The following is a 14021-nucleotide window of genomic DNA, read 5'->3' as shown; positions in this document are numbered from 1 at the left end:
AAGTCCTTGCCGCACCTGTGACATAGAGGAATATTTTCTGATCGTCTCTTGTTATACCTGTGTCCGTTATCCCTAATAGGAAATCTGTATTTTTCATAAAGTTATACTTTAACATTTTTTTAAGTTCTTCATACACTATGTCCCAGAAGCTTTTGGTTTTTTCACAGGTCCACCACACATGTACGAATGTCCCCTCTGCTTTACCGCACCTCCAACACAGATTTGTTTTTGTATACATTTTAGCTATTTTGGCAGGTGTTAAATACCATCTATAAACCACCGATTAAATTTCCCCTCAACACTTCACAGGCTGTAAATTTCCAATTCTTTTTCCATAGTTCTTCCCATGCTGTTGATAGTTTCCCCTATATCTAAAGCCCACTTGATCATTACCTCCTTGACCTGTTCATCTTTGACCTCCCACTCCAATAATGTATCCTACATTTTAGATATTACTTGTAAAACAGAAAATTTAAATAAAAAAGGCAAACACTACACAAATCCAGAGTGGAGTCCCTAAGAGGTTGACCCGATCTTACAAATAATAAATTATTAGGTAAAGGGACCCCTGACCATTAGGTCCAGTCGTGACCGACTCTGGGGTTGCGGCGCTCATCTCGCTTTATTGGCCGAGGGAGCCGGCGTACATCTTCCGGGTCATGTGGCCAGCATGACTAAGCCGCTTCTGGTGAACCAGAGCAGCACACAGAAACGCCATTTACCTTCCCGCCGGAGTGGTACCTATTTATCTACTTGCACTTCGAGGTGCTTTCAAACTGCTAGGTTGTCAGGAGCAGGGACTGAGCAACGGGAACTCACCCCATCACGGGGATTCGAACCGCCAACATTCTGATCAGCAAGCCCTAGGCTCTGGTTTAACCCACAGCGCCACCCGTGTCCCTAATAAATTATTAGTGGTGTTATTTTCTTCTGGCAACCCTTGCACTCAAGCAGTCACTTTGGTGCTGTCTATCACAGAGGTTTGTCTTAACCCCTGAAAGGCAAACTCCATTGTTTCTTGAGATGTTGTTTAGTCGTGTCCGACTCTTCGTGACCCCATGGACCAGAGCACGCCAGGCACTCCTGTCTTCCACTGCCTCCCGCAGTTTGGTCAAACTCATGCTGGTAGTTTCGAGAACACTGTCCAACCATCTCGTCCTCTGTCGTCCCCTTCTCCTTGTGCCCCCCATCTTTCCCAACATCAGGGTCTTTTCCAGGGAGTCTTCTCTTCTCATGAGGGGGCCAAAATATTGGAGCCTCAGCTTCATGATCTGTCCTTCCAGTGAGCACTCATGGCGGATTTCCTTCAGAATGGATCGGTTTGATCTTCTTGCAGTCCATGGGACTCTCAAGAGTCTCCTCCAGCACCATAATTCAAAAGCATCAAGTCTTCGGCAATCAGCCTTTATGGTCCAGCTGTCACTTCCATACATCACTACTGGGAGAACCATAGCTTTAACTATAGGGACCTTTGTTGGCAAGATGATGTCTCTGCTTTTTAAGATGCTGTCTAGGTTTGTCATTGCTTTTCTCTTAAGCTTTTATATTCGACTGAGAATATCAGGCTATACATGGCACTTAAAGAACCTTTGAAGAAGCCCCTCCGAGTTTAATGGACTTGCTCCATTGGCAAAAAAACACACCACCCCGTGCACATGGGTTGGAGATGCAACGTGGCCTCACTTGCCCTTGCTGAAGAGCCACGTGGAGAGAGACTTCAGCCTTCCCCTCCTTCCAGCCAATCAGGAGCGCGCATCGCCCTCCCTACCGCAGCTGCTCCGCGACGTCTCTATCTCGCTCTCACGCGCAAGGAACGCCCAGCGCCCCACGTGGCCCGCCCGCCCCGCGAGCGCACCCTACCTTGCTCGCTCGCCTCGCCTCCCCTTCGAACCCTCTCCGCCTGCAGCCAACCAGAGGCCGGCGCTGCCTCCGCCGGCCCCGCGGCCGCGGCTCCTCATTGGTTGGCGCCGCTCTGGGGCGCGCCTCCCTTGAAGCCGCCGCTGCGCCGGTTCGGCTGAGGCGTGTACAGGTGGCCTGCGCTTGCGGAGGCGAGGCGGAGCGGAGGGGCAGCCGCTTCGCCTTGCCCAGTTCGGCCGGCCATGGAGCTTGGCCTGGGAGGAAGAGAAGGAGGAGGAAGGAGGGCAGCAGCAGCGGGAGGGGAGGCGGAGGAGGAGGCGGCAGCCCCAGCAGCCGTCATCCAAGAGGGCTGGTTCCGCGAGACGTGCAGCCTCTGGCCCGGGCAGGCCCTCTCTCTGCAAGTCCAGGAGGTCCTGCATCACCAGCGCTCGCCCTTCCAGGAGATCCTGGTCTTCAGGAGGTAAGGTGCGGGAGAAAGGCCAGGATGCGGGTACTGAGCACGTGAGGACGGCGTGCACGGGTGCACTGCCCCGATCCTGTCAAAAGCACAGGGCGGGGCTGCCCCTTGGTGGCGTTCATACAGCCCACCTTTTTGTCCAAGGAGTCTTCCCACCCATCCAAGCACCCCCAGAAAAACATCTCATTGTTTCACTCCCCATAACAACCCCACGAGCTTACCCCATTGAGCTTTTGTGGCCAAGTGGAGCATTTGAACCTGGGTCTCAGTGGGACATCCTCCGCCCGTGTTTCTCAAACTCTGGTCCCCAGCTGTTCTTGAACTGCAACTGCCATCATCCCTCATCACTGGTCCTGCTACATGACGGGAGTTGTAGATGGAGACCCAGGCTTGAGAAACGCTGCCCTAAGCACTGCCTCTCCGTCAAGGTGACTCCTTCCTGGCTGGTGGCAGCTGCTGCCTTGGAATTTGACAACTGGTCCATCTAGGTCAGCGTTATCTGCACTGACTGGCAGCGGCACTGTTGGGATTCCGAGGCAGGAGTCTTTCCCAGCCCTACTTGGGAGATGCAGGGGGGGGGGGCTTTGTATGCAAGGCAGGTGCTATTGGGCTCTAGTCAACTATTAGGGATGATGGGATCTGTAGTTCAACAACATCTGGACAGCTGTATCTTCATGTGCCTCTGTATTAAAAAAAAGGCAGAGTTATTTCAGAGGTAGCTAGGGGCAGTGAAGGCAAGTGGCAGTCTGGTTCAGTGTCAGACAGCAGTCCCTGTCCTTGCCTTAAAGGTAGCTTAGGGGCAGTGAAGGCAAGTGATGGTCAGATTTATGATGGAGGTAATTTGGGGCAGGAAAGGCAAGTGATGGCCTAGTTCAGGAATAGAGACTCTTTGCACCTCTATACATTGTTAGATTCCCAGTTCTCATCAACCTCAGCCAGCATGGCCAGAGGTCCCTGTCCTTGCATTAAGGGCACCTTAGGGGCAGGAAAGGCAAGTGATGGCCTAGTTCAGGAACAGAGACTGACAACTGACGGCCTACTTCAGGGATGGGGAACTTGTGGCCATCCAGGTATTGTCCCTGGAGCTCTGCAACGTTGGTGTTCAGGGACTTAAAGGGGCATATTTTGGAGACCGTACACCTTTGCCCTGCTATTCACACCCATCATTTCCCCTGCTCTCTTCTTCCTCTAGCAAAACATACGGGAACGTCTTGGTCCTCGATGGTGTCATCCAGTGCACAGAGAGGGATGAGTTTTCGTACCAGGAAATGATCGCTAACCTTCCCTTGTGCAGTCACCCAAACCCACAGAAGGTAAGCCTTGTCCTGTCGTCCTCCTGGGGGATCCATCTCTGGACATGATCCTATGAAGAACTTTGCTGCATCAGGTCCTCTAGGCCAGCACCCATTTTTTTTTGGGGGGGGGGGTAACCTGCATATTTTGCCACATTTGATTCTTTGGGCTGTCTCCAACTAAGTCCTACTGGAGAGCAGACCTGCTGAAATTAATGGGCCCAATTTAGTCACGTCCATTGACTTCATTGAGTCTGCTGTGCACAGGGCTAGCATTGGATCCAACCCTTTGTTAATTTTTATTGGGTGGCCATTAGCTTTTAGGGTTACATGTAAAGGTAAAAGGTAAAGGACCCCTGGACGGTTAAGCCCAGACAAAGGCGACTATGGGGTTGCGGCGCTCATCTCGCTTTCAGGCCGAGGGAGCCAGCGTTTGTCCACAGACAGCTTTCCGGGTCATGTGGCCAGCAGGACTAAACCGCTTCTGGTGCAACAGAACGCCGTGACGGAAACCAGAGCGCACAGAAACACCATTTACCTTCCCACTGGATTGGTACATATTTATCTACTTGCACTGGCTTGCTTTCGAACTGCTAGGTTGGCAGGAGCTGCGACAGAGCAACAGGAGCTCACCCCATTATGGGGATTTGAACCGCTGACCTCCTGATCGGCAAGCCCAAGAGGCTCAGTGGTTTAGACCACAGTGCCTCCCGTGTCCTATAGTTACATGTATTCCTGGTTCAACTGTAAATTGCTTTGGCTCATTCTTTGAGAGTGGGTGGTAGGTCATCTAACTTAAGAAGTAGAATATTGTAAAGTACAGAAAGGGGTGAGGGCAGGTTTAATTGCTTAGATTAATGACCATATAACTTGACAGAAGGGAAGGTTGCACTTGGTTAGGGGTGGGGATTTTAGATTCATTGAATTGTAGAGTTGGAAGGGACCCTGAGGATCATCTGCTCCAACCCCCTGCAATGCAGGAATCTCAACTAAAAAATCTCTGACCACACACCCTCTCTGCTTTGCACCCTCCTTCCATGTTTTTGCCTAGCTGGAATATGTCCTTGTCCTTGGACCGTGACTATGCTTGCTTGTATGGGTGGAGGGCAGAGAGGGGCGTGTGAGTGGAGTGGGGAAACTAGCCTACTGTCCAAAGGTAAAATTCGCATTCGTTGCTCCACCCACTTTTGCTTCTGGCATGTGGCCCCCGAAAGGGAACACGGCCCTCGTCTAGGGGGATGAATGGGTGGGCGTTCTCAGAGCAAAGTAACAGTGCCGTCTCCACTACACAGGTGCTCATCATCGGGGGTGGCGATGGAGGAGTCTTGCGGGAAGTGGTCAAGCACCCCTCCGTGGAGTCCGTAATACAGTGCGAAATTGACGAGGTAATAAAGTTAGTTCTGCTTATGGATCGTTGCCTGTCAAATGGGATTCCCCCAAAATGTGATCCTCAGCCTGCAGTCCACGACGTGCAATTTAAAATTGCTCAGCATCTCCCACGACACATTTATGATTGCTACAACAAGGGGGTCTGTTTGGCTGACCAGTAAATTGGTGGCCAGTGGTCCGCCAAGACCCCTGGCAGTTTCCAAGAGGTCCTCCGGCAGCGGGGTGGGGTGATGGGAAACCAGTAACAGAAAATTTAGAAGGATTTGACCTCAAGAGCTCACAATGGGTGAGAGCCAAGGTTAGGCTTGCTAGAGTTGTAGGTTGGAAGGGACCCTGGCGGTCATCTAGTCCAACCCTCTGCAATGCAGGAATCTGCGCTAGAGCATCCATGTCAGATGGCCACCCAACCTCTGCTTAGAAACCTCCAAGGAAGGGGGAGAGTCCACCACCTTCCCATGGAGCCAGTAGACCCGTTGCAATAAATAAATGAAGATGACTAACTTGGGCTCATAAATTTCAATGGGCCTAAGGCTGCGGTGGCTGCAAGCCAAAGTTTCTGTGTTAGTATCCTAATTTCTTTCCTCTTGCCCAAGCTCTGAGGGCGTTGGCTGTCTTGTTGCCTGGTACATTTCGGAGCTCTTTGACAGGATAAAAGCAATTATCAACCTATCCTTTCCCCGGGGCTATGATTTCTTAACCGCCTTCCTTATTAAAGACCTACTTCCTTGTCCTCTAGTTGTGAAGAATTATAGGACTGAAGGAAACTATGCAGCTTATCTTGTCAAACCACCTGCAGGGCAGGAATCTTTTTGCCCAGCATGGGGCTCAGGCCCTCGACCCTGAGATTTAAGAGTCTCATTCATGCTCTACCGACTGAAGTCAAAGAGGGGGGAGGCGGGTACCACATCCTCCTCCACCCAACCTTGGAAGGTTTTAGGGGGGGTTTTTTGCAAGATGAGGCAGAGAGAGAAAAATGCATTTTGCATCATGCTAATGAAATCTTGCCAGGGCAAAGTCAGGAGGAATCCAAATTGGGGGGGTGGGGGGTGGCAGGTTTGCACAGGTAGCAGCTGCAACAAAATGCTGCAGTGCAAATCAGAAATTAAGGTCACTTCTCTGAAGATAGCATGCTGATATGTTTAGACTGAGTTGTAAAGTTGACCTAGAAAAAAATAACAGTTTAATAAGAGAAGTAAGGTAGAGATACATGAATTGCAATGCAAATAAGAACTTTAAAGTAATAAAGGTGACGAGCACTGGCGGAGGGAAGTCACATGGGTGTTTACCTATTTTATGTATTTTTCCTTTTCCTTTACTTTTTCTTTTTTTGTCTGTAAGTGTATGTACATTATTGTTATGTATGTATGTACAGTGGTACCTCGGGTTACAGACGCTTCAGGTTACAGACGCTTCAGGTTACAGACTCTGCTAACCCAGAAATAGTACCTCGGGTTAAGAACTTTGCTTCAGGATGAGAACAGAAATCGTGCTGTGGCGGCAGCAGGAGGCCCCATTAGCTAAAGTGGTGCTTCGGGTTAAGAACAGTTTCAGGTTAAGAACAGACCTCCAGAACGAATTAAGTTCTTAACCCGAGGTACCACTGTATGTATGTCTAAATAATAATAATAATAAAAATGCTGCAGTACCGCCTTTCAGTCCCTAACAGGAGCGTTTGTGTTCAGAGTTCCTCCAAAAATGCAAAGCAGACCAGCTGAGCCTTTTCTCCCCATCCCAGGGCTGGTTACTTCTACAGCTGACATTCCTTAGAGATGCAAGGCACTTTGCCTCAATGGGAGGAGATAAGCTGAACCACTTTGGTTTGGGATTTCTTTAAATCCCCAAACTTCTCTACGTGCTTCTGGATTCTCCGAAGCATTCCCGAAACCTCCCTCTCTGTTCCCTGTGGTCCTGAATAGAGGTCTCCTAACAACTCTCTGCACCTTTCACAAACTACAGTTCCCAGGATTCTTTGGGAGAAGCCATGACTGTTTAAAGTGGTATGATGCGGCCTAGAATGTATCGTGTGGACAGGACCCAAGTGTGGTTTCCAGTGATTTATTTATTCCAGTGGCTTTAGTGATTTATTACTGTTGCTTATTTAAAGCAATTTCCCTGCCTAAAATCCTGTTCTTCATCCAACCCAAGCTCATGGAATCTTAGCTTGGAGTCTTAGCACAAAAGGAAAAGGGGATAGGGAAGGAGGAGGAAGAAAGCAAACTCGGGTGCATTTATTAATTTATGATACATGCTTTTGTTCATTTTTCTTACTATACACCTATGACTTGATGGGACGTTTGCTATCTACCGTATTTTTCACTCTATAAGACGCACTTTCCCCCTCCTAAAAAGTAAGGGGAAATGTGTGGTTTATCAATTGGGCGAGTAAATAGACAAAACTTTTTCTTTTTCTTTTTTTTGGGGGCAGGATGTGATCCAAGCATCTAAGAAGTACCTCCCAGGGATGGCCGTGGGATATTCCAGCCCGAAACTCACCTTGCATGTTGGGGACGGCTTTGAATTCATGAAGCAGAACCAGGAGGCTTTTGATGTGATCATCACAGACTCTTCCGACCCCATGGGTGAGTGCGGAGGGCGGAGGGGATCTTGACCAGCAACTGTGATTGGATCATGAATCTTGTGTACATGCTGGAGCATGCACTCTTGGGGTTGACCTGGAGGCTGCAGCTTGTACAGATCACACACCTAAGTGGCTTGTGGGGGCAAACGACTTCTGGGATTAGCACCATTGGCCAGTCCACTTCCAGGTCAGTTTCAAGGTGTTGGAAGTCCTTATACAGCTCAGGAGCAGGTGACATGAGAGACCGCCTTATGCACCCAGGAAATCACTGCGGTCTGCGGGAAAGCTTTCTCTGCCAGTTCCAAAAATCCCTGAATCCTGCTTTGTGGGAACTCCTAGGCCACACCAATGACCATATACATACGTAATAGACAATCCTTATAGAATTTCTACAAACCGTAACAAGTTCAAAATGAAATATTTAGTCTCAAAGTCTCTGAAAGATTGTCTGTTATGTAGGTATATATGGTCATCGTGTTGCCTAGACATTGTTAACATTCTCTTTGCAACACAGGTTTGTTTGGATACTTGTGGGAACTGCCCCTGTCGCTGCCCCTGTTATCTTTCAGGTGGTTTTTGGGTTTTTTGGTAATATTAAGCAGTACTTTGGTACCTCGGGTTACATACGCTTCAGGTTACATACACTTCAGGTTACAGACTCCTCGGGTTAAGAACTTTGCTTCAGGATGAGAACAGAAAAGGTGCTCTGGCAGCACGGCGGCAGCAGGAGGCCCCATTAGCTAAAGTGCTGCTTCAGGTTAAGAACAGTTTCAGGTTAAGAACGGACCTCCAGAACGAATTAAGTACGTAACCAGAGGTACCACTGTATGTAAATCCTTTTGCCTCAAAAGGAAAAGAGAAGAGGAGAAGCAAATTCAGACACACTGATTAAAGGTAAAGGCAAAGGGACCCCTGACCGTTAGGTCCAGTCGCGGACGACTCTGGGGTTGCGGCGCTCATCTCGCTTTACTGGCCGAGGGAGCCGACGTTTGTCTGCAGACAGCTTTTCCGGGTCATGTGGCCAGCATGACTAAGCCACTTCTGGCGAAACCAGAGCAGCACACGGAAACGCTGTTTACCTTCCTATGAGAGCAGTACCTATTGATCTGCCTGCACTTTGATGTACTTTTGAACTGCTAGGTGGGATTAGCATAGGATAAATGCTCTTTTACTTTGTGAGGTGGGAGGTTTGCCCTCAAAGGTGTGGCTTGCAGATTGGGTGAATAAATGGATGAATGCAGTTTTGCAGGGTGTGATCCAAGCGATCCCAGAAATACCATTAGGAAGAACTTCCTGACAGTAAGAGCTGTTCGACAGTGGAATTTGCTGCCAAGGAGTGTGGTGGAGTCTCCTTCTTTGGAGGTCTTTAAGCAGAGGCTTGACAACCATATGTCAGGAGTGCTCTGATGGTGTTTCCTGCTTGGCAGGGGGTTGGACTCGATGGCCCTTGTGGTCTATTCCAACTCTATGATTCTATGATTTTCATACTGAACCCTCCCTGGGGCTGTTCCTTCTCCTCCAGGTCCTGCAGAAAGCCTCTTCAAAGAATCCTACTACCAGCTGATGAAGACAGCTCTGCGGGAAGACGGCATTCTCTGCTGCCAAGGTGAGGGACAGCCGAAATAGCCTGTGTGCTGATGACCAGTTGGAGGCACTGAGAATATTTCTGAAGTGTTGGGTTTCCCCCCACACCAGCTTTAAAACAACAACAACAAAACAACAACCAGGGATGGAAAGCCTGGTGCCCCCTAGATCAGGGGTCCCCCCTACTCAGGTCCATGAGCTTCATTCAGGTGGTCTGCAGCATACTCTTATTGGATTTTAATTGTGTTTGTATTTCTTCCTGTATTATTTTTCATTCTATTGCAGTTCAAACTAACGCAGCCATTTTAATAAGTAATGGGGGGAAATTATAATTTATCTTAAAAACCATTGTATACAGTTAAAATCATTAGTAGGGCTGGAAGAACACTTGTAGTTTAATGGTGAATATTGGACACAGTGGAGAGGTAAAAGTTTTGGATAGTTGTAAAAGATGCAGGAGGAAATGATTAACAACAGGACCCACAAAGGGGAGATTCTTTGGAATCTTGTTTCTATGTTGGATATGTGACTGTAAAATTTTAATCTGAAAACCAACCAAATACATACATACATACTCAGCAAAAATGCAATATGTAATAAATGAAGCAAGGTATAAAAGTACAAATTGAAATACCATGCTGCATTTAACACAGTGTATCAGGGTTGCTGCAACAGCCAAAAAAATAATGTAGGGCCTTCTCAGTGGTGGCACTCGTGCATTGGAACTTCCTTTCAGGTTTCTGGGTGGTCCAGCTCAGATCTAGTTCTTTGAAAGACTGCCCTCTAGTGCCTGGGAGGTGGAAGGGCCGCAGATTCTTGGCTAACCAAATACCAGCTCTTCTTTCCCCCAGCTACCCAGGAAGGCTTTGATAATGCCCCCCTCCACATTTGTCTCTCGGCCAGGTGAATGTCAGTGGCTGCACCTGGACCTCATTAAGGAGATGCGCCAGTTCTGCAAGTCGCTGTTCCCCGTGGTCGAGTATGCCTACTGCACCATCCCGACCTACCCCAGCGGACAGATCGGCTTCATGCTCTGCAGCAAGAATTCAGTAAGAGATACTGCCGCCTCTTTCCGTCGATCGGGGCTTGGGGAACAGAGGCCTACATGCCGGAGCAAGCCCTATGCACAGCATTGAAACTTACGGGCGTGAATCAGTCCGGTCCATTAACGTCACTGGGCCTGCTCTAAGTACAGTGATACCTTGGTTCTCAAACTTTATCCATTCCAGAGGTCTGTTCCAAAACCAAAGCATTCCAAAACCAAGGCGTGCTTTCCTATAGAAATGCAAAACGGATTAATCCGTTCCAGACTTTTAAAAACAACCCCTAAAACAGCAATTTAACATGAATTTTGCTGTCTGACAAGACCATCAATCCATAAAATGAAAGCAATAAACAATGTATTGCAGGCACACAATCAATCAGTAGCTGAACTGGGTTCCATACAGTCACAAAAGCGAAACAAAAAGAGCCGCAAAAACAAAAACACAAAATGAAGAGCAAAAACAGGCAGACCACAGCATAACACTCAAAACTTAAGTGTGTCACTTAAATTGGAAGTGTAATACTCAAAACGGAGCACGTTCAGCTTCTGAAAAATGTTCGCAAACTGGAACACTTACTTCCGGGTTTGCAGTTTTTGGTTCCAGGTTGTTTGAGTACCAAGACGATTGAGAACCAAGGTACTACTGTAAATGTGGGTTGCATTCAGTCCCCCAGGGACTTCTGGTTGGCTACCTCACAGGGTCATTGTGAAGGGGGTGGAGGAGATGCATGTACGCTGCCTTGGGCTTCTTGGACTATAAATGCAATAAATAAGGATAAAACAGGGAGATGGAGAACCTTGAGCTCCTTTGGCAAGAAAGAGTAGGGGGGGTGTAATACAGGCAACATGCCATTGATGCGGGGATTACGTTACTTATGCATCAGTAAGCCCCCCCCCCCCCCATTTCTGCCCCTTTGTGGATGCAAACAGGGATGTTCCTGCAAATAAATCCAATTTTTATTCTTCCTGCAGAACACTAATTTCAGGGACCCTGTCCAACAGTTGTCCCAGAAGGAAGTGGAAGCAATGAATCTTAAGTATTACAACTCGGATGTCCACCGGGCAGCCTTTGTCCTGCCTGAATTTGCACGAAAGGTAAACCACCGGGGCTGAGATGCTGTCCTTTCAAAGTGAAGTTTTCTTTTCCAAAGCTGGGATGGGGTGAAGCAACTGGTATTCAGAAGCATTGCTGCCTTCAGTTTGCTATTTCTCCAGGAAAAGCCGCAATCACACCATACAGTGGTACCTCGGGTTACATACGCTTCAGGTTACAGACTCTGCTAACCCAGAAATAGTACCTCGGGTTAAGAACTTTGCTTCAGGATGAGAACAGAAATTGTGCTCCGACGGCAGCAGCGGGAGGCCCCGTTAGCTAAGGTTAGGTGCTTTATGTTAAGAACAGTTTCAGGTTAAGAATGGCCCTCCAGAACGAATTAAGTACGTAACCAGACGTACCACTGTACATCTAAATTATTACTGTTAATAATGATAATAATTGTCATTCACCCAAGGTCCCAGGGCGGATCCCAACATTAAAACATAATATTAGAAACAGTTTTAAGGCTACTTGTCATCACAGAAAGAAGGCAAGTCCTAAAAATTACTGAACTGTGATACCACTTTTAAGTAGTCACATTTTCCCACCCACCCCCACCCCCCAAAGCATTCTGGGATCTGTAGTTCGTTGGGGATGCTGAGAGTTGGTAAAGGTAAAGGGACCCTTCTTGGCTCCATAGGTCATACTAATCGCCTATCCAGCTTTAGGTAAAGGTAAAGGGACCCCTGATCATTAGGTCTAGTCATGACCGACTCTGGGGTTGCGGCGCTCATCTCGCTTTATTGGCCGAGGGAGCTGGCGTACAGCTTCCGGGTCATGTGGCCAGCATGACTAAGCCGCTTCTGGCGAACCAGAGCAGCGCACGGAAACGCCGTTTACCTTCTCGCTGGAGCGGTACCTATTTATCTACTTGCATTTTGACGTGCTTTTGAACTGCTAGGTTAGCAGGACCAGGGACCGAGCAACGGGAGCTCACCCTGTCGCGGGGATTTGAACCACCAACCTTCTGATCGGCAAGTCCTAGGCTCTGTGGTTTAAACTACAGCGCCACCCGCGTCCCAGTATCCAGCTTTACTTGATGCCAATTTCCTTTGCCCTCCGAAATGCTAAGCTGAAGTGACCTGGGGTTCCTACCTTACGTCATCTGGCAGTTTGAGAAAGCTGTGGTACAAGTTCTGTCCCTGCTGCTGCCTTTTCTGGCTCCTGCTTGACCTAGCAACGGGAGCTCACCCCGTCACGGGGATTCGAACCGTGACCTTCTGATTGGCAAGTCCTAGGCTCTGTGGTTTAACCCACAGCGCCACCCGCGTTGTTAGGAGACTGCTATTCCCCTCCCAGAGCTACAATTCCCAGAGTTTCCTTTGAAGAAGGATTGGTTGTGAAACTCTGGGAACCGTAATTCCTGGAGGGGAACAGGGGGTCTCCTAACAACTCCCAGGACCCTTAACAAACTACAGTTCCAAGAATTATTTGGGGGGAGCCATGGCTGCTTAAAGTGGTATCACAGTGTTGTGAATGCGGCCCTGGAAAGCCCCGAATGAGGGTCACCCCATCCTGTTGATTATCCTCATTTCCCTTTTCCTCCCCACCAGGCTCTGAGCGCCGTGTGAGAACCCCGACGCAGATCCACTTCTGGCCTCTGATACCCTGGCGGGACGGAAAACCCCAGAAGCCTCATCCACCTAGCGGATCGTCTCTGGTGGGCGGCCGGCCTGACGTGGTCCTCGCTTGCCTTGCGGCCTCTAGCCTGCCAGCTAAACATTCCTTCCAATTATGTATTTAAAAAAATGAAAGGACTCTGGGTTTGAACCCAACCGCAGGACCCAACTTCCAAACAACCCTGCCCCCCGCCCCCATCCACCTAGTTCAGGCTAAGCTGTTGGCCTATTGCTTGAACTCGTGTCTCCAACATGTGGAGTATTAATGTAGAGCCTTCAGGCGCCTGCCTGCTTCCTTTTTAACACCCCCACCCTGAAAATGCTGTATTTATAACTGACAATGTATCTCCCTTTAAAGTGGTTGCCATCTAGTTTGGAAGGACCAGGCACAATGGTTTGACGCTCTGCCTTTCAAGGGGGCATGGGGATTGGCATCGGGTGGGGTGGGAGGTGGCATAGTTGGATATGTTTTCTCTGCTCCCCTTCCCTTGCCTCGCTCCCCTTTGCCCCCCACCTCCACGGAATGCCCACACCTCTTTCCTCCTTGCCTGGTCAGGTGGTTTTGGTCACATGCCCCCTGCCCTGCCTGCCCCGACTCCTGAGCCCATCAATGGGGTCTCTTCGCGGCGTTTTAATTGGCTGAGCGCAGAAAGACCAAAGTTGTCTGTAGAGAACCATTAACCTCTTTGTATAGTAAACGGACTCAAATAAAATTTAAGAATCGTTTTCTTAAGGGTTGGGTGGGTGGGTGAGCTTTTGAGATAAGCCCCCCTCTCTGTACGATCGGGGTGCCTTGCTCATTACAATCTTGCCGGGCCCTAACATCAGCCGGCGCCTCGAGCGAAACATTTCCAACGGCTCGTCACCACCTCGGCGCCCAAATTGTGGCTCTAAATCATGTTTATTTTTGGGGGGTGGACCTAGAAATTAATTGGGCCTCTTCTCCTCTCCCCAGTTACTAAAAGACCTACTCCCATCAGCATTCAAGGCCTCAGCAGTAGCACCTGCCTTTGTGGGAAGAGTTAATGGGATTTCTTAAGAGTCACAGAATTGTTGGTCCTTGAGATCTTTCGGTACGACAGCTTCCATCATCACTGGCAGTGC

The 14021-nt window shown here is 48.8% G+C and overlaps 1 protein-coding gene across 2 annotated transcripts; it reads left to right on the top strand.

Moving 5' to 3' along the window:
* Positions 1-1999: 1999 nt before the first annotated feature.
* Positions 2000-13630, top strand: SRM (spermidine synthase). Of its 2 annotated transcripts, XM_028740663.2 has the most exons (8): positions 2001-2317; positions 3507-3627; positions 4899-4991; positions 7421-7574; positions 9096-9179; positions 10061-10206; positions 11175-11297; positions 12852-13630. In XM_028740663.2, the coding sequence occupies exons 1-8, from the start codon at positions 2100-2102 to the stop codon at positions 12867-12869; spliced, it is 957 nt and encodes a 318-aa protein (XP_028596496.2). In that variant the 5' UTR covers positions 2001-2099; the 3' UTR covers positions 12870-13630. The 2 variants fall into 2 exon arrangements, with proteins under 2 accessions (XP_028596497.2, XP_028596496.2); XM_028740664.2 differs by lacking the exon at positions 4899-4991 and having other exon boundaries at positions 2000-2317.
* The last annotated feature ends 391 nt before the right edge of the window (positions 13631-14021 follow it).

The sequence above is a fragment of the Podarcis muralis genome, chromosome 7 (assembly GCF_964188315.1).
Source record: "Podarcis muralis chromosome 7, rPodMur119.hap1.1, whole genome shotgun sequence".
In the NCBI taxonomy this organism is placed as follows: Eukaryota; Metazoa; Chordata; class Lepidosauria; order Squamata; family Lacertidae; genus Podarcis; species Podarcis muralis.
The sequence above is the reverse complement of the archived record's forward strand: the minus strand, read 5'-3'. Positions and strand labels throughout refer to the sequence as shown.